Source organism: Caloenas nicobarica, chromosome 31 (assembly GCF_036013445.1).
Source record: "Caloenas nicobarica isolate bCalNic1 chromosome 31, bCalNic1.hap1, whole genome shotgun sequence".
NCBI lineage: Eukaryota > Metazoa > Chordata > Aves > Columbiformes > Columbidae > Caloenas > Caloenas nicobarica.
The window spans coordinates 2,398,128-2,418,481 of record NC_088275.1 but is presented as its reverse complement, the minus strand read 5'-3'; the positions used below and the strand labels follow the sequence as shown (position 1 = coordinate 2,418,481).

Here is a 20,354-nt window from a genome sequence, read left to right as displayed (position 1 = left end):
AATTTCCAACCTCAACCTCCATCCCCAGCTCCGTTCCCTTCTCTCAGCTCACTCCAGCTCCCCAAGCCCTTGCTGTGAGGTGATCCCGCCACCCCCCCGGCCGCCATGGCGAGCCCTGAGGTGATTCTGGCGCCGCCATTTTGAGCCCTGAGGCGATCCTGGCGCCGCCATTTTGTGTTCCGAGGTGATTTTGGCGCCCCAGGACCACCAGAGCCCCCCAAGTCTTCCCCACCTTTTGCTAAAGTCGCCAAACGTACGTCGAGCACATACACAGACACTACGTATTAACGTCGTTTTTAATTGAGGAGTGATAAAATGGTATTCTGAAGTCAAAAATGTCAAGAAATGCTCAGCCATCCCCACCTAAAGACAGCGGCAGCTCTAGCAGCTTCGGTTCATTTGTTGGACAGGAAAAATTAACACAAAAAAGCGCAACTGTGGCATCCAACCTCTGCAATCATTTTAAGTACATAAAGGTTTCTTCAAATAATCTCACACCGTTATAATAGATCCCTAACGTGGCTTCGTTTGTAATTAAATCCATACGTCTCACCACAGCTGTACAGAAATTCCTGTGTTTTGGCATGAAACATGTAATTAAAGGTATGAAGAATTCTTGTTTTTCACTTGAGTCTGGACGAACTGCAAAGAATCAAACCACCCTAAACTGTTTCAGCAGTAAAACCAAAAAAAGTAATATTGTGGTAACTAACACAGCCCTCCTGAACCGAGCATAAAGCACCGGAACTTAACCCAAGACTTGAGGGGTTTTGTGGCCCCCTCAGCTTTGAAATACAGCCCAAAATTACCAGTAAAATGTCGTGGTTTGGGTACTGAAGGTTACATGAGCGCCATCAGGATTTAAATGAGTTGTAAGCAGGGAATCAAATCCCCCCAAATCACCTTTGTGACAGAAATTTTCTCCGTCCCGTCCGTAGTCAGGTCCCTTCTGTCCTTCCCGATGGGGTACGACCGCCTCTAAAACCAGAAAATTCTCATTTCTTCAGCTGGGCTTTCTTGACAGATTTTTCTTGCCTTAAAATTCTCTCCATTTTGACTACAAATAGAACAGAAAAGATGCCTAAAAAGATATTTAAATACGAACACTGACATTGAACGACATTGTGTAGAGACAAACGGTGTGAGCGATCTAAAACTGCTCCTTTGGTTCGCTGATCTTCCTCCTTTTCGGCAGCACATCCTGACTCAAGGAGAGTTCAAAATGATGAACCTGCCAAGGGAAAAATAAATACTTTCCTGAGTGGGGACAGAACGTGTGCAATCCGGGATTTGTGTTCATTACATCAACACTCAGCTTTTAACTCTTTTTCTTTTTCCTGACACTAAGAATCCAAATGTGTTGAGTTTAATGGGAATTTTTAAAAACTGTGAGAATTTCATTCTGTCAATGTGAAATGTATTAAAGCTTAGAGTTTTACTTACTGTTTGGAACAGAAAAAGACTTAAAGAAGAACAGAAATAGAAAGAACTAGAGAAAAAAGCGGCACTAACAGTGCTGGTTTGAAATATCTTTCCGCTTCTTGTCCTGCTCTCTGACATACGAAGTTCAGACGTCTTCCTCGCCAAATGATCGACCTAAAAATTAGAAAATAGTCTTAATCAACCTTGAAACCAGTTTGGGTCTGTCAGGATTAGCAGGGAAACTTCTATTAGGCAGAATGTGTAGCTACGGCGGTTTATAAACATGGAAATCATGTTCCCATTTCTCTTAATTACGTTACGTTTCTCTTAATAACAGTCAGACCATCTGCTTGGTGTGAAAACTCTACCACAGAGGAACAGCCTTTTGCTATCTCTTTAGAAAAACACTGGAAAATAAAAGTGTGAAGGCATTTTACTGCTGAAAATGCTGCTAATAAACCTCTAGCAAATTACCTACTCCAAGTAGGCAAGAAGCTCCACAAAAGCTCAAGTAAAAGGTTAAGACGACAGAGCGCGGTTCTCATACCTGAGGATTGGAAACGCCCAGATTCTGGCTCCCTCCAGCCCTCGTCACTTTGTCCTCTTCACAAGTTAAATTTGGTTCTGTACAAGTCGTTAAAAATAATACAACACATTTTTGACACCACGCTCGCAACCTCTTCCCAGCCTCAACAACACGGGACGCAAGAGGCAACGTTTGCTTCTAAATATAAAACCCATTAAATTCAGCATATCTGATGGAAATGAAACGGAAGATGAGAATTTTAGCACAAACCATGCATTTGCTAACAAAGTGCTTCGCAGAACAAAGCCACAATAGGAAATAAAGACATAGCGACGTACGTGCAGAAAATAGGGTGTAAATTTGAATATAGCGGTCTGCGTCAGAAAACTGGGGTTTCCTTTTAGTAACATTAGGAAAAAAGAGGCACAAACCCAAGAGACTTGAAAAAATCTCCATAAATGTTACCTTGAGTTTCTGAAATATTTATATTATTCCTTTCTTCCACTTTGTTATCCAAGACGGGATCCTCCTAGATTAAGAAACAGATTTATCACTTCCTGCAGACAACCGAGAGGGTTTGTGCTCAGATTCTTGGGGCCTGAACTTATGAGGTGGATTCTCAGTGGAACAAACTGAAGAATAATTGAATTGGACATGGAACGTACCGACCAGCTCAGCGTTATTAATGAAAGCACACGGTTAATTAAACTATCAAAAAAAAAAAAAAAGAGTAAAAAAACACTAACAAAATATTTGCGCTCTTACATTCATGTCCCGGTTCTCGCGTTCTGGCTCGTCCCCGTCCGCCCCGAGCGGCTGCAGAGGGACATTGTTGTCCCCCTGCTTTAAGATGCTTTTGTCCACGCTTTCCATGCGCTGTTTTTCGGTCGTGACTTTGACCTTGAGCATGTGGAAGGCGGTGGGCACCTCGCCCACGTTCAGGTGCAGGGGCTCCCCCTCAAACGCCATCCCCTCGCACTCGCCCTCCTTGAATCCGGGCGGTTGGTAATCGGACGGCGTCACTGCCAGAAAAACCCAGTCACTGCGGTGGAATAAAACACCTTCTTCTAAATTACCTTTAAATCTTGTCATATTTCATTTTTAAAGACTCTTTTCCCCCTCAAACAAACAAAAAAAAGTGCGTGGGGAGGAGAATAATCAACATTCAACTTGCACTAAATGAAGTTTTCCCTTACGCAAGAGGCAAAACTCAATTAAAACTATTTGAAAGAGCCTGTACATGCAAAGAAATGTGCTAGAAGTTCAGATTATTTTTATCACAAAGCAATAAACCACTTTGAAAGCAAGGCTGGATGTTTAAATAGTCGTCCCAACTAGAACTAGTCTGGCAAACATGCTATTAATACATCCTCGTATACTCAGGAAAACTCCATTTATTTTTTTAAATGCACCAACGAAGCCGGGAACAAGATTGTGTTTCCACAGCAAAACCAAATCCGTTGGATTTTACGACTTGTCACGAGCAACAGACCCACGCAAACCAACAATTCAACAAGGCCCAGCAACCATAAAGGTGATACGCTAAAGTGTTTCTTTGTGTTGTTTTCCAACGTCTGGCTCAATCGATCCAGGTTTTACAGGAACTCTACCTTCATCGTAATAAAACAGCTTCATGGTCAGGCACACGTCGTTGGGCAGCGGGCTCAGACTTTGCATCAGCACGTAGATCTTGCGGATGAGCAGGATACTCGCTTTCTTGGTGTCCGCGCACGTGATCGTGCCATCGTTCCTTTTATCCTTACTAAAAACCGACAAATACTTACATTATTTTATTTTACACGGAGTGAACGGCTTCTGGCACTAAGATACGTGACCGTTTAACACCAACAATCATCTTTTGAGCAGATATTTAAAAACACAAGCGCAATCTGTCAAAATGGTTCACTAAGCTAAAGATATATGTTGAAAAAAATACATGTTGATAAAATGACTCTGGAGACCCAGAATTAAAAAAGGCAACGGCAAAAGGACAAAATGCTGAGTTTTTGCTGCATGCAAACGGAGCGTAAAACCACCGAGCGGAATAAATTCACCTGCTGAAATCCAGGAGGGGCCCGTTGTGGGTGTACTTGAACTTGAAGTGGTAACACTCTGTAATTGTCTGCAAGGAAATCCCGTCATCGTTAAACTACTGCTGATTCTGTCTAGTAATTAAATAAAATAACGACAGCCCAGCTCCTGCCCGAGCCACTCACACGCACTGAACACAGCTTCCTAACGCGGGAACAATTAACAGGATTAATGGACAGAATTGGCATTAAATTAATCTACGTTAATTTTCCAGGAATCACCACGATCGAATATTTCGAAACATCAGCGGAAGTTTTTAAGAGTATTCGTTGGCGTTTTAATCCCTATGAAAACATTTCGCACATGGAACAGACGCGGTGACCCCCAGCAGTTCGTTAAAACTTAATTAAAAGTTCCATCAATTCATTACGCAGAGTTCGGCCGATGCATCTCGACGGGACTTAACTCTGCGCCGACACTGGCCTGAGAACAACCTGACGCTACAAATCCAAAGGCAATTCGCTACTCGGCAATTCTTACACTTGGCATTTTAAGATGTATTTCTTCAATGTGCATTAATGTGAATTTTGAGTGCTATTGCCTGTGTTCACACTTCACTATGTCCCTGCTGTCTTTGTTCAGATGGTAAAATATTCCAGCAGATTTACCTGAGGATCTTCTGGATGAGTGTAGACCTGTATTTTTAAAATAAAGAGAAAAAGCAGAGTGAGAACTGTACATTTCTGTAAGCATCTCCCTAAAAACCCACGTCTCTTCCATTTCCAAGATACTCACTGCCAGGACAATCATCCTCAGCTGTCGGAAGCGTAATTAGAGAGAGAAAAAGAACATTAAATGTATTTGTAGCTCATCTCTGCTCACCAAGCTGCTTTCTTTCTCTAGCTCTGGGAACCAAACCAGACAATCGGGGCCTGCTTGAAGAGAAACCTCTTCGTGTTTGGCTCCTTTTCTGTTTAATAAAGGACTTAGTAACAGAAGGAAAACCCGACATAGCCCTGACTCGAAGTGTTTTACCAAGAACGTTATCTGGAAATGCCTGTGCATCCCACACCGTAGCCAACTGCTTTAACATACTAAAGCAGAGCTATGGACTTAAATCAATGTTTTGATGCATTTAAAATAGCTCAATGATACTGGAAGACTTACATATTTCTTCTGCAAGGCGTCATAGCACCCTAACATCCTGAAAAAATCAAATAATATTATCCATCTACTGCTAATTTCCATTTGCTTTGCTTCCGACTCAACGAATTAGCCCCAAAAATGAAATTATTGTACTTAGCCTTAATATATTAGAACAAAAAAATAACATTTATTCCGTTATTCTATCGTATTAGTTATGATACAAGCAATGACTTTGTAACACCAAATCATCCTGAGCTTTTTGCAGCATGTAATATAATCCGTAAGAAAATACTTTTTCAGTAAGAACATAATGCAATTGTACACCTACCATTTTAAGCACCTAACACATGTATCCGGTAATCAGGTTATAAATAAATACTTCAGCTAAACGCCAGTATCTCATCTTTCAGAATTCCCATGCTCCGGAAGTGTTATACGTATGCGCGGTAATTAATTAACGTACCATTTCACCAGCTGAGTGGAGCCAGGACAATTCTTGTCTTCCCTCAGAATTTTGACGCAAACATCTCAAAAAATAAGAAAAAAAACACGTGCGTATTTACTGAGGACAAAATGCAACTACATTGCTAGGAAAGCACAGCTCATTCCCTAAAGGTTTATAGCAAAAGCAGGCTAAAATTCACATTATTGACAGGTGTAAGCGTAGTTTTAATTGCTGAGTTAGCACCACGACGATCTAACGAAATTAAATGATGAATGCGTTAGCGCAGCTTCGATTAGTCATTAAAAATGGCTTTGGCCATGTGTTTAGAAGAATAAGCAGCTTTACAAAACGCTCGTTAACAACCCTGCAAGGATGGGGTTTGCAAAGAAAACAGCGCGTTACCGTCCATGTATCTGGTTCCGTAGGCGCTTTCGGGGAAGATCCCTCGGAGGTAGGTGATGCAGGACACGGCCACAGCCAAGAGCCGCTTCACCAGCATCAGCGACTGCTGCTCCGTGGAGATCTTGCTGGGAAACACAACCGCGCTCTGCAAATTCCATTTAAAAAAATTAAAAAAGATCGATCTCTGCACACGGCAACGAACCCGCACGGTCTACAACCCGGCCCAACGCCCGCTTAATTTTGATTTAATTCAAAAGTTTTGGGTTTGTCATTTATAAACGTGTTCCTAACGCTTGGTGTTATTGTGTTTTTAGGACACGCGTGCATGACCACAAAGCTCAAAGTATTTTCTATTAAGCATCTTCATCCATAGTTATGACCATGAATTAGCCTGTAGTTTCCAAGTGAATAAGTACAAAGCAGCTGGGTGTGCTATTTCAGCTAAAATTCACCGATTTTTCCAATTCAAAGAACACGCTGTGATAAAACACCCAAGGAAATCATACCGCACAATTCCTCTGCTTCTGAGCCGTTGCCATTTCGCAGATATTCTCCTGTTAATAAAACGTCGGCATTAACGAGACCGCACCTGAACCTACAAACGCCTCCCGCGCAATCAATCCCTACCAAATAAATCTTGTCATTTTAAGGAAGCAGAGCAGGGGTGGTTCATCTAATAACCCCCAGCATTATTGATTCTAACACCAGCACAGCCCTCAGTACGGTTGCAGCATGCGATAATTAGAATATTGTGTGTCTATTTATATGAAATACGAGCCTTTAAAAGCAACGCCCTGAAGTGATAACCCAGTCTAACAGATTATCAGAATAATCTAAGCAGAGGGTCCCCACATTGAAGTCACCTCCAGCCAAAGCCTTCGGAAAACACCTCCAGGCTGAGGCTGTTTTCCCCTGTAATAATTACTAGTATGTAATATTATGTGCAAATGGTAAATGTAATAATTATTGGGGACTGAGACCCCTCTCCAGCTGCTCTTCTTGTTGAGCCATGTTTTGATCCAGTCTTTAACCCTCAGCACCACAAGCCTTATAAAAATGAAGTGTTTCCATGCCCCAAAACGCGCAAAACGCCTTTATTAAGCGGGTCTGAGCAGGAACTGAGCCCTCACCAACCCGCCTGACCTCGCTCTGTGGCTGAAACGCACAACTGGGGGAGCCCCTTCCCAGCACTGTCACCCCTAGAAGGCACAACCTGCCTCCTCAGTGTACAAAGGGCACCTACAAACTGAGCCACAACACAAGAACAGAGGGTAAAACCCCACAGGATGTGGAAGAAACGCGCGCAAGGCTCACGGCCCTGCCTAAAAACCCCGAGCGCCCGACCCGCCTCACTGACAGGCGCCGCCTCACTGACAGGCGCCGCTCGCCCCCCCCTCGGCTTTTATAGGGCGAGGGGCCGTGTGCAAAGCGGGGGGCGTGGCTTAGCCGCCCGGCAGGCCGCGCCGCGGGCCGTGCGCAGCGCCGGGCGGGACGCGCCTTTTCCCCCTCACTCCGCAAAATGGCGGCGGGTTGAGCGGCGCCGCCGGGTTTAAGTTCAGCCTGCTCGGGGGGGTTAAAGCAGCGCGTTGCCAGGCTCTCGGCTCTTTAGTCCGGCTAAAGGCGAAAGTTATTCGCGGTTGTTCGCTAAGGGTCTTTTCCAACCAAAATGATTCTATCATTCTGAAGCGTATTTAAGCCACCCTGTGGGTCTTATGTAAATAAATGTAAATAAAAAGTTTTAGTGAGCGCCTCGACCGCACGTGAAGACCTTCTGAAGTTGTTTTGCCTCACTGTTTTGATGCAAGCGCTTGCGCTGTTTGGGCGTGAGGGCAACTCCAAGTGCTGGTGACGGTGGCTGCATTTCATGGAATTATAGGAGAGTTTGGGCTGAAGGGACGTTTAAAGTTCCCCCAGTGCCCCCCCTGCCATGGGCAGGGACATCTGCACCCGCTCAGGTTGCTCAGAGCCCCGTCCGGCCTGGCCTGGGATGTCTCCAGGGATGGTTCATCCACCACCTCCCCGGGAACCTGGGCCAGGCTCTCACCACCCTCAGGGCCAACAATTTCCTTATATCCAGCCTGAATCTTTTAATTCAAAACCGTCACCCCTTGTCCCGTTGGTGAAAGGTTAAATTTCCGTGTCAGTATCACCAAAACTTGCCTCAAGGTGCAACCACTGAGGGCGGTGACTTCACAAACGGCTGGCAGCGGCGGGATGGTCACAGAATCGTGGAATCGTAGAATAAATTTGGTTGGAAAAGCCCCTCAGGCTCATGGAGTCCAAGTGTTCCCCCCCCAGCACTACACATGTCCCTGAGAACCTCATCTCTGTGTATTTTCAACCCCTCCAGGGATGGCGACTCCACCTGGGCAGCCTGTTCCAACGCCCCACAGCCCTTTGAGGAAGAAATTACCCCAAATTTCCAACCTCAGCCTCCCCTGGCGCAACTTGCGGCCGTTTTTTCTCCCCGTTCTGGCCTCAGGACCAAACCCGGCCGGGTCGGGGTGACGCTGGCGCGTCCCTCGGTGACCGCAGCCCGTGTCACAGAGACCCCTCCTCATCACGGTGTCGCTCCCCAGACTTCACTTCCCAGTCGGAAACATCAAAATCCTTCCCCCGGCGGGCGCGGGCGCTGAGCCGAAGTGACAACATGACGGACCTGGGAGCGCTGGTCACCAACATCGAGCTCAGCAGCCAGGCCGGCGGCCGCAGCACCGTCACCTTCCCCACCCTCAAGGAGCTTTCGGTCACGGGTGAGGAATCTTGTGTCCAGTTCTGGGCCCCTTGGTTCCAGCAGGACAGGGAACTGCTGGAGAGAGTCCAGCGCAGCCACCAAGATGCTGCAGGGAGTGGAGCATCTCCCTGCCGAGGAAAGGCTGAGGAGCTGGGGCTCTGGAGCTGGAGAAGAGGAGACTGAGGGCTGAGCTCATTCATGGGGATCAATATGGAAAGGGGGAGTGTCAGGAGGATGGAGCCAGGCTCTTCTGGGTGACAGCCAGTGACAGGACAAGGGGCAATGGGTGCAAACTGGAACACAGGAGGTTCCGCTTGAATAGGAGAAGAAACTTGTTCGCGGTGAGGGTGCCAGAGCCTGGCCCAGGCTGCCCAGGGAGGTTGTGGAGTCTCCTTCTCTGCAGACATTCCAACCCGCCTGGACACCTTCCTGTGTAACCTCAGCTGGGTGCTCCTGCTCCGGCGGGGGGGTTGCACTGGATGAGCTTCCGAGGTCCCTTCCGACCCCTGACGTTCTGGGGTTCTGCGAGCTCTCTGACCGGCATCACTGCGGACAAAGCGAACGGCACAAATCGCTGTGGGGCGTGGGTTTGGTCCCCGTGGGACGCGCAGCCTCCCCTGGACTCAATGGACACGTTTCCCTCAGCAGCGGGTCCCCTGCTCTTGTTAGAGAAGCTCCTTTTCCTTGGGCTTCCCGTAGCAGAGACTGACACACGGATTCCAGAGATTCTTCTAAAATAAATGATTTATTTGCCGGGTGCAGCGTAGAGCTGGTGCCTCCTGAACAGGGACCCTCAGCAGAAACAAACTGGGACATTTCTACCCCACACGTCCCTCTGGGCCAATTGCAAAAGTAGAGTCTGGGGTCTCCCCGTTCTTGATTTGACCTTTTCATTTTCAGAGATTAAAGTTCTGACCTTGAGTTGCTATTTTGCACCCGCTGCTGGAGAAAATAAGCCCTTGGTAACCAAAACATCCTCCCGTTGGACGCAGTTTGTTCCTTTCCTTATCTCCAAGGACGCGGCTCCTTTATCCTCCAGCTCAAAGACTCCGTGGCCTTTTTTACTTAACAGCGCAGAAAGTTTAGAAGTTCACAGCTCGCAGAAGTTACGCTGAGCAAACCTATGCAAAGTGAATTCTATATGAGTTTCCAGCCAAGTTCTGCAAGAAGCAGAATCCCAAATAATCCCAGACAATCCTGTCTGCAGATGCGCTGACGGGGTGCGAGCTGCCCGGCTTCCAGCTTGAGGTGTCTTTTTCTTGCTTTCCAGATGTCGTTGCTATTTGGAGCAGCGTGTCCGAGCACGTCCGGCAGCAGCTCATGCAGAAAAAGGTGGGATCCTACCCCCCGAATCTGCCATGAATGTGCCAAAGGCCAGCTTCTCCCTAAATCGAGAGACGTAAAATATTTATTTTTTAAAAAATAGCAACATAAAATACGTATTTTTATATAAAAATACAGAAATAAAAGCCCGGTTGGGGTGCGCAAAAGCGCTCTGCAGCAGGGCACAAAGCTCTCGCGAGCCCTCAGCTTTTTCACCCCACGGATTCTCGCCGCTTCTCTTCTCTCCGCAGCCCCGAGCGGTCAGTGTGACGGGACTGGGGACGTTCCACGTTAAGAAATGGCTCTCGTTTGAGAACGGCGAGGTGCTGACGTTCCACAGACCCGTGTTCGCGCTGGCCAAGGCCGTCGCGCAGATCCGTGAGCTGCAACACGCTTCCATTCCTGTTCCTGGTAAGAAAAATCAAATTATTTGTGTTCCCCTGTGTCCAGGGATTTGGTGACGCACCAGAAGTGCCCTGAGAACCTCCGCGGGATGACGCAGCCATCAAATAACAACGCCTTGAAAGGGGCCGTTTATTTTGGACTAGTTAGACCGTTTCTCCACGGTCTGCTTTAGCAACCGGTGTCGTGCCAGCACGTTGTTTGATTCGTAGGATGGTGGCTTATTAGAGCCATAAAGCTGTTGAGATGATGCTGATGCTCTGTTCTTGCAGCGCACCGGACCTTGTGGAGGCAAATGCCCACAAGCCCTTAGAGCTGCTTTTATGTGGGAAAGTGGGTGAAAATCGGGTGTAGAAAGCCTGGAATGAGAGATGGAAATTATAGAAAATTATAGTCAGTTTTGGGCCTCTCAAGAAAAGAAAGAGCTTGAGGAGCTGGAGCGAGTTGAGAGAAGGGAACGGAGCTGGGGAAGGGCCTGGAGAAGGAGGTTGAGGTTGGAAATCTGGGGTAATTTTTTCCCCAAAGGGCTGTGGGGTGTTGGAACAGGCTGCCCAGGGCAGTGCTGGAGTCGCCATCCCTGGAGGGGTTTAAATACACAGAGATGAGGTTCTCAGGGACAGGGGGTAGCGCCAGGGCTGGGGGAACGCTTGGACTCGATCTTAAATCTCTTTTCCAACCAAACCGATTCAGTGATTCTATGATTTCTGATCATTTCTGCCATTGCTCCTTGAAGGAGCTGTACCAGGTAATTAAACCAGGGAGCTGGTGGCACTTTGCTTAACTGCTGAGTTACAATCTTCCTCCTTTATCCCAGATGAGATGAAGACAGTGTCCGTGAGCCACAAGAAGATCCGCTCGGACGTCCCCTATCCCGAGGCGGTCGTGCAGAACTGCATGCAGGAGACCCTCGACTTTTTCTACTTCATCCTCACCAACAGAGAAGACGCGGACTTCACTCTAAAGGACCTCGGCACTCTCGCTATCCGGGGCACAGCGGCGATGATGGCGTTTTCCGAAGACTTTTTACTCACCCTCAACAAGTCTACACACGTGGTAGAGAAGCTGCTCACTGTAAGTTTTTTTTCCAGCGCTGCTTCGAGTGGGTTTGACGCCCCAGCAAGGGGAGCTGAGTCCTGCTGGCCTGTAACCTGCTGGGTCAGGAAATTTGTGAGAATTTCTTCCCCAAAGGGCTGTGGGGTGTTGGAACAGGCTGCCCAGGGCAGTGCTGGAGTCGCCATCCCTGGAGGGGTTGAAAATACCCAGAGATGAGGTTCTCAGGGCCAGGGTTGGGTTAATGGTTGGACTCAGTGATTTTCAAGCTCTTTTCCAACCAAAACGATTCAGTGATTCGATGATTCTAAAGCAAACCAGCTCACCACAACCAGCAGCCAGCAACCCAGACTCGTGTTGGCTTCCATTGCCTTCTTCCCTGGTAAACAAGGTGTCTCCTGCCTCACGCTGCCAACTCTTGTCCTTGCAAAACGTCTAGTGACATCCCTCGCCCTGGCAGACGATTTGCTGCGCGGCTCGTTTTATTTTAGCAAGGGGCTGAGGCGCCTGGCGAGAATCTTGCCAAGAGGCCACTAATTCCTGGGAGCTACGGAAAGGCCGTTGTGAGCGTTGAGCTCGTTTCGCTGGGGTCACGTCGGGTGTTCCTGTCCCTCTCGCAGCAGAAATGGGTCACGTCGGACAAAGAAGTCGCCTTCTCCCCGAGCCGCTTTGGCCGCGTCCACCAGTTTCCACAGTGAGTATGTTTGGTAGCGCCCGGTCAAATTACCGGTTTGCAGTTAATTTCATCCTTGTTTTTGCTTAGTCTGTAGTTATGCATCCTCCATTACTGCTTGTGGTTTGTATTTTACAGCTTGCCTCATCGCAGGGACCTGGTCTGCTGGGCAGAGGAGTTTAGACAACCCTCCTAACGCTCCGTCTGCTCCTTCCCTTTCCAAACATTCCACAGAATAAGATCCTAATGATTCCGTTGTTTTGAATATAACACGGCAAGCTGCTCTTAGAGGGTAGATCGAAGACCAGACGCCTGATTCTGTGGCGTTTCTGGGCCTTTTGTGAATCTCACGTGAATCAAAGTATCTCCAAAATGCTTTCTTGGGTCGAGATGGCTGTTCTGTCACGGCCTAGGACACGACGTTGACTCTGTAGATACCTCATCGTTCATCTGGCAAAAAAAGCCCTTTTCTCAAAACGGTGCCTTCTTCCTATTTCCAGGTTCGAGATCCGGGCAGTGCCTCGAGGAGCTGCTCACACTGACGAATTCAGAGTATTCGAGAGTCTTTTGAGCAGCATGGGACTAGGAGGTAACGGTAGCGCCCGATTCCGGGCACAGGTCCGTGCATTGGCCTGTCTCCATGGCTGGTGGGTGTTTAGGGCCCCGCTACAATAGATGCCTTGGAAATTTGGGGTAATTTCTTCCCCAAAAGGGCTGTTGGAACAGGCTGCCCAGGGCAGTGCTGGAGTCACCATCCCTGGAGGGGTTGAAAATACACAGAGATGAGGTTCTCAGGGACATGGCGTGGGTTAACACTCGGACTCCATGATCTTAAAGCTCTTTTCCAACCCAAATGATTCTGTAATTCTATGGGAACACCAGAACTATAATGTATTTGAGTTGAATGCACCATGACAGCAAATTTTTGTGCACCAAACACGTAAGCAACGCCGAGAAATTGTTCCCCTGAAAGCCTGAAACAGGCTCTAACATTGCAGAGCAGAATCTCCGTCTCCTCCTGCCCGTCCTAAGAGGTTTTCTCCTTTGACGCCCGCAGTGGCCGTTCATCGCGTGTTACAGCTCCTGAGAAAGGGCCGTTCTCCAGACCGCCCGGCCAGAGCGGAGGCGGAGGAAGAAACCGAGGAGGAAATGGAGAGAAAAGGGTCTTCGGGCAGGTGAGACTCCAAACAGAGCGGCTGAGGGACCTGGGGAAATGGCCACAAGTTGCGCCAGGGGAGGTTGAGGTTGGAAATTTGGGAGAATTTCTTCCCCTAGGGACTGTGGGGCGTTGGAACAGGCTGCCCAGGGCAGTGCTGGAGTCACCATCCCTGGAGGGGTTGAAAATACACAGAGATAAGGTTCTCAGGGACATGTGGTGGGTTAACGCTTGGACTCCATGATTTTAAAGCCCTTTTCCAACCCAAACGATTCAATGACTCTACGATTCTGCGACCAGGCTGAGCATCCCGGAGCCTTCCTGATGGAAAAAGCTGTTCCTGCGCCCAGCGTGACTCACCCCGTGTGTGTTTTCAGGCCGTTGCGACTCCGCGCAAGCAGGGACGGCGGGCGGCACAGAGAATCTCCTTCTGGGAGCCCCGAGTTTCCGTGGCCTGCTCCCGAACACGGGCAGAGAGGACAGGTACGATGGGTGGCTTGGGACAACTGTACCACTGAGTTGTAGATACTGAGCTGGGGATGTCTTAGGAGAAAGAGGTCTATAAATAAATACACAGATGCTGATTCTGAGTAGATCTTTTGCCAGAGAGATGGCTCATTTTCCCACTCAATTACCTGTTTTGGGTATTGCTCATCTCAGAAAAGGAACCGTCGCCCTTTTCAAAAGGTAGCTCTTTGATGGCTTAGTTCATTGAAGAGCTTTCTGGTTGCATCTGTGAGAACTGTCTGTTAACGGGAACTGGAAAAAAGGGAAGATGAGAGAAAGAAGAGCGTTATTTAAAAAAAAAAAAAAGACAGATGAGAGTAACCGCTGCTATTGCATTTCTGGGTTCCTGTAGAAAAGACAATCTGTATTTGGGCTGAACAGCAGAAGAAAACTGGAGGCATCCACAGCCAGATGGAAGGAGAAAGAAGAGAACAGAAGGGCAGGAACAGTCACGTCGCCTCAGCTGCGAGCGGGGAGAGACGGCGGCGAGACGCGGGGGCCCCAGGTACGGGAGGATGAACAGAGACGCTGTTTTCTGGGAGGGGGTGGCACCGAGTTGGGAAGGTCCCCGAGTCCCAGCGCCATCGCTCCCCCCAATTGCAGGGCGGGGAGGAATTGGGGCGAGGGAGCAACAGCCGAGAGAGGCAAAACAAACAGCTGTTTAGTGCTAGATTTAGGTTATAGCTGGACTCCATGATCTTACAGCTCTTTTCCTACCAGAATAATTCGATGCCTTCTTGGCCTTTCAACTTCAATCCAGCCATCCAAATCCTGACGTCACATTATTTTTGCTCCACCTGTGGCAAGAGCAGCTTCTCCCTTTTAGAAACCAGCCCGGGCCGCAGATTTCTGTCCTGTGTCTTGCAGCTGCCCCAGGAGGAAGAAGATGAGCCCAGCTCTGGTGAAGGAGAACATCTACAGATGGCTTGGATTGAGGCGAGGAGGAAGTTTCGAGCCGAGCTGGAAAGCTTAGGGGACGTTAAAAAATGGCTGAGCAATAAACCCTCCCTCAGCGCTCAAGAAATAAGATACTTGCGAAGAATAAAGGCAAACAGGAGGGCTGCTCTCGAGGCGGCCGCGACCGACAGCCCGGACGTAAGTACGGAATTGCCTGGGAAACTGCGTCTGACGCTGCTTTACCGCAGCTGGCGGCACATTAACAGATAACAGTGATCGCAGGGTGTTTTCTAACCCTTTTCAGTGCTCACCACCAAAGAGCAGCTGGCCCGGTGGGAGGGTCGATATATTTTAAGTTGAATATTCCCCTTGTTTGTGCACTGTACCCCCAGGCTCTTGTCACGCTGCAAAACCTCCTGGAGAAGCAGCAGCTGAGGATGGTGGATGTGTTCCTGAAGGCTGGTAGGGACGGGAGGAAGATCGAGAGGGCAGATTTCATCAGAGTCATTTCTGGGGGATGGAGGAATAACGAACTGCTGCCACTCTGCCCTGTTTTCCTTCACGCCAACCCAGAGCACGTGGAGCAGCTGCAGCGAGGGGCAATTTCCACTCAGAGAGTCGCTCCCACAACCTGGGGCGAGCTGAAGGGCGGAGGGAAGGGACAGAAGCACCAGGGGAGGCTGAGCTTGGAAACTGGGGAGAATTTCTTCCCCAAAGGGCTGTGGGGCATTGGAACAGGCTGCCCAGGGCAGTGCTGGAGTCGCCATCCCTGGAGGGGTTTAAAATACACATGGATGAGGTTCTCAGGGACATGGGCTAGTGTTAGATTTAGGTTATGGTTGGACTCAATGATTTTAAAGCTCTTTTCCAAGCAAAATGCTTCTCTGATTGCCTCACAGACTTGGCAGAGTCACCACTCAGCAACGCTGTGGAAAGCACGTTCAGGTTTATCAGAGTTTAGCAGTTCAGGTGTTCACTGATATTCTAGTCCAAGCCAAAATATCTTCCTGAAACCCAGGCAGTTTGGCACAATAAAAGCTGAGAGCTCTGCAGGACGTTGCAGAAGGCTGGTTGAGTTGCGAACACTTGGTAAACCCAAAGAAACTTTGGCCTTTGTGCCGTGCATCTCTGCAAAAGCATCTGGAACAGCAAAGCTCGCCCTTCCCGCTCCGGGAAAGCCTTGAGCTTTGGCTGATCCCACTGGCATTTTCTGTTTTGGTTGCCAGACCGAAGTTCCCATCAGCGACGAGGATCTGGAGGACGTCGCCATCTCCTTGACCTCCTCACAACCGGGGAACTTCATAAGGCTTGAAGATCTGATTGACTGTCAAAAGCAGTGGCTGGAAATGAGGAAAGAACAAGCCCGAGAGACCAAAAGAGGTGAGGGGAGAGCACGGGGTTGAGAAAGCATCTCTGTACAGAGAGAAAGTGACAAAGCGGGCCCAGAATGTGGCTTCTTGAGCCCATTGTCCTAGAGCGGAGTGGCCAGAAGCCTGGGAAAAGCTGAAGGATCCGGGCAACGTGCAATACCGTGGGCAGCCCAGCTGCAGGACACGGGTTATCCAGTTGTTCCGCTTGGGATCAAAGCCTGAACCCTGCGGTTTAACCTCCTGCACCGGGTTTTGTTCGTTCGCATTCATCATCCAGCTCGGCCAAAGCAGACCTGAAAAACACCAATTCAGAAGAGCCTATTTGTCAGTGAGCTCCACTGGGAGTTCAAATCAGCCCAACACGCCAAACCTCTTTGTCTTAAACATCTAAGGCGGCTTCTCGGGGCTTTTTGTTTGTTTTTTAATCTATCCTCGGTGTAGAAGCTCGGTTCCAGAACACCACCCACAAAACCTCCACCTGTCCACCTCCTGACACCACAGCCAAGGGCAAGAAGCCTCATGCTCCTACCAAGCCCAAAAGAACGTTAATATCCCTGGACCTTCCACCGATCATCGCTGAGCCGGAGCGGCGACGGGTGAGCTGCGAGGAAATGGAAGAGATTGGAAAACTCTCCCGAGAGAAGAGGCGGACGCAGAAGGTACAAGTGCCTGCACCTTGGTGAATGTGGGGCGGTTTGGGGGACGGTGGGGAAGGAAAGAAGGGAAGGGAAGGGAAGGGAAGGGAAGGGAAGGGAAGGGAAGGGCGAGGGGTTATTGTATGAGCTGCTCCTTGTCCCTTGGCCACACTGAGCCTTGAACTTCAAACAGTTTATTTTGCTTCTGAACACTCGGGTGACATAAATGCATTTTCTGGGTAACTGGCGAGAAGGAGGAGAAAAAGCAGTTTCTGTGTCTGGCGACTGAGTCGTCTTCTGATCGTCCAGCCGACCTGCTCACTGGACGGTGATTAGTCCCTTAAGGTGTCCAGCTGTGAGGCTTAGCACAAGACAATCGCATGGGAATATAACGATGACTCGCTCATTCACGTACTCCCAGATGGTTTTGTTGGAGCATCTTGGGCTGGCTGAACTCAGGCAGAATCCAGAGCCCCCAGACCCAGCTCTGGATGGGAACTGAGCTCCCAGAGGTCCCGCTGCAGGGCACCAACTGTTTGCACACACTCCGGAGATGAATCTCTCCCTGCAGCTCCTCTGCAGGGAACACAGCAACTCCGGGGCCCCCCAAATCCTCACCAGGACCTGCCCTTCCCTTGCAGGACACAGACAGCCCCACAGAACGCAAAGAAAAGAGCCGCGTGACGAGATCAGGGGATGACCCCGTCGCCGAGCACTGCCTGCTGTCTACCGTGGGGACCGACCTGGGCGAGCTGGTGGACCGGTATCGCAGGAAAGCTCTTGTGAGCTACCTGGGCAGCTCCACGCGGTGCAGGGAGCGTGGCATTCGCATCACCGAGCCAACGCTGCAGAGAGGTAAAGCCAAGCCCTGACGTGAAGGCGCTAAATCTGGCGAGTTGGTGGCTCGTCCCAAGCCCGGGCGCAGGACTAATGGTGGGGCTGCTGCCGATGGAGCATGTTTGCGGCTCTCGGGGGGCTGCGGCTGGTTACGAGCAGCAAGATCATGGGCCGGGCTGACATACCAAAGGGTTCCGCTTGGTTAAACCAAGATTGCAGCTCGCGAGGCGAGTTGGTGGTGATGGGGCAGGTGCAAGGTCGGGATCAGCAGGTCCAGGAACAGACGTGGCTGCGGCTGAGCCGCGCCTACAGCGGCTGAGCTGGAACGGGCTCCTGACGGCAGGGCGAGGTGCGACTGTCCCCTCTGTGCTCTGCCAACAGGATTGCTGCATCCGGGAGACAAGATCATCAGGGACGGAGAAGGCATCGGGAGGATCAGGCAGCCCGGGGGGTACTACAGCATGGGGGGTGCGGATGGTTCCGCAGCTGGGAGCAGCTCCGGAGCGGGACAGGAACCCGGCAGCCAGGCCAAGAACGTGAAAAAGAGGTTCGTTCAAAGAGGGCTTAAGATCAGTCGTAGAATCATCGAAGCATTTTGGTTGGAAAAGCCCCACAAGATCATGGAGTCCACCCATAACCCAGCCCTGGTACTAAACGTCCCTGAGAACCTCATTTCCGTCTGTTCAACCCTCCAGGGATGGTGACTCCAGCACTGCCCTGGGCAGCCTGTTCCAACGCCCCACAGCCCTTTGGGGAAGAAATTCTCCCAAATTTCCAATCTAAACCTCGTTCCCCAGCTCCGTTCCCTTCTCTGACCTCGCTCCAGCACCTCAAGGGCTTTCTCGGTGTGAGGGGCCCAAAACCAACCCCAGGATTCGAGGTGCGGCTGGTTGGCTGGAGAAGCTTTTGGAGAGGAAAAAAACGCTGCAAAGCAGAGCACGATCTTGTGTGTTTATCTCAGTCAAAGTGTTTAGATACGGCAATGTACCAGCTCTCAAGAAAGCTTCACAAGCTGGCATTTCCAGCCTCAGTCCTGTCTCATAAGGACCAACACGGCCTCCACGGCTCGGGCAGAACTTTGCAGCGCTGCGAAGCCCAGAGAGCTGGTTGTTGTCACACTCACTTTTGCCCTTACTCAAAGCAGCAGTGAATTTTATTTCTGTAAAGCATGCTTTTCTCTCTTACGTATTTTTTCTTCTTTGTTTCATTCCCCCCCTTTTTTTTTCCCCACAGGTCTCTTCGGAGGAATAAGAAACAGAAGTCAAGCGACAATAACTTCTGGCCGGGTCACCTCCTGGACAAGCTCTGCCTTTACTTCCCCGAAAAGCAGCACGACAGGGCGCACCCCTTGTTCAGCTGCGTTCACCCCACCAAACCCGCCTACCGCTGCATCTTCTAAACCCTCCAGCTCCAGGACTCTTGGCTTTCAAGACCAGCTCCACCTGAAGCTCTTCTCCAAGCAGCAGATGTGCGCAGAGCTTTGCGATCCCTCGCTCGGCTCAGGGGACCCGCTGCCGCATAAAATAAATGGATTAACTGAAGAGTGTTTGCTCAAGCTGAAGGTGTGGCGGGGGAACGTGGTTTGTGAGACGTTTCCCACCTCGGAGAGCCCTGAAAACACCGTCCTTTTGCCAAGGAAATGTTTCTGGCTTGTCTTTTTAGCAAGAAATCGCCGCGCCGTGAGCGAGCGGACTGTGGTCCCTCTGCCAGCGGCTCCAGATACCACAGACAGGATTTTCGGGCAGTGAAACTGAGCTTTAATTCTTCAAAGAAAAGTCTCCAATGCCATCAACAGTGCCCAGAGATAAGGTGATATCTGCGTCATGCTCACGATACTCAGCACTGAACCGGAGAGAGGAAAACGGGACGTTCTTTGTGGCTGGAGGCACCAGTTTTACCCAGAAAAAAAGAGCCCAAAGAGCCTCCAAGTGCCTCCCAAGACCCTCCAAAAGCTTCTGTACAGCCCAGAAAATCTGCTCCTGGTGCCTCGTGGGGGCCTTGTAGCCATTACCACTTAAAAGAATAAATCCTGTCGACGATTGTTAACCTAAAGAGAAGTAAATCCTCTCGGTTTTAGGTCAGTCTGCTCCTCTAATAAAGATGAGAATGACTTGGAAAACACCGCATCAGGAACTAGAGAGACTACTGACCTCACAGCCTCAGACATTTTGAAGCCTGCACGATTAGTAGAGTCTTTTTAAAACACGTATCTGTTGGATAAAGCGTCCTTTAGGCAAAAGTTGCTCGTTATACCCTAAAATGATGATGTAACCGATACACAAATGTGTAAGCAATTGGCTCTTGAGGGGGTGAACATGGTAATAAGATTTTGTATGTAACGGCTGTTACTTTCTGGTGTGCTGGCTTCCTTCCAGCATCCAGACTTGCACAGCTCTGCAATAAACAATATCTCCGTGTGCTCAATTGCGCTCAGTTACGCACCGGGCAAGAACTCCATTTTTTGGGACAACCACCCTTTTTTTGGAAGCGAAGCTGAACGGTGGGAGAACCCCGGCACCTCTGCACCCCCTCTCCTCCACACCACCCGGACACGTGCCCAGGGGCAGGAATTGGGCTTCTGGGGGCGGCTTGGAGCACAGTTTGGGGGAAATTCAGCTGCTTTTGGGCTCAACATGGCGCCACCTTGCCGTGCCCGTGCAGCCGCCAGGCCAGCAGGGGGCAGTGCGCATGCGCTGCGTGCCCGTTCCCGCCCGCAGCCTCCGGGGCCGCCCCTGCCGGCCGCGCGTCTCCCTGGCAACGCCCGGAAGGGGCGTGCGGAGGCGTCCTGGAAGGCGGAA

At 49.8% G+C, this 20,354-nt stretch overlaps 2 protein-coding genes across 2 annotated transcripts; one reads left to right on the top strand and one right to left on the bottom strand.

Moving 5' to 3' along the window:
• Nucleotides 1–1,150: 1,150 nt before the first annotated feature.
• Nucleotides 1,151–6,511, bottom strand: HORMAD1 (HORMA domain containing 1). The gene is made up of 13 exons (XM_065653767.1): nt 6,479–6,511; nt 5,973–6,117; nt 5,589–5,652; nt 5,147–5,183; nt 4,775–4,795; nt 4,648–4,674; nt 4,003–4,070; nt 3,559–3,710; nt 2,714–2,970; nt 2,414–2,477; nt 1,970–2,046; nt 1,513–1,596; nt 1,151–1,231 (listed from the first exon to the last, which is right to left on the bottom strand). The coding sequence occupies exons 1-13, from the start codon at nt 6,509–6,511 to the stop codon at nt 1,151–1,153; spliced, it is 1,110 nt and encodes a 369-aa protein (XP_065509839.1).
• Nucleotides 6,512–7,491: 980 nt separating this feature from the next.
• Nucleotides 7,492–18,955, top strand: EFCAB12 (EF-hand calcium binding domain 12). Its single transcript, XM_065653515.1, has 17 exons — nt 7,492–7,501; nt 8,552–8,725; nt 9,977–10,038; nt 10,281–10,440; nt 11,246–11,502; nt 11,973–12,175; nt 12,655–12,743; nt 13,212–13,329; nt 13,688–13,793; nt 14,170–14,322; nt 14,685–14,912; nt 15,071–15,225; nt 15,937–16,094; nt 16,526–16,743; nt 17,361–17,574; nt 17,938–18,103; nt 18,790–18,955. The coding sequence occupies exons 1-17, from the start codon at nt 7,492–7,494 to the stop codon at nt 18,953–18,955; spliced, it is 2,637 nt and encodes an 878-aa protein (XP_065509587.1).
• Nucleotides 18,956–20,354: the final 1,399 nt, after the last annotated feature.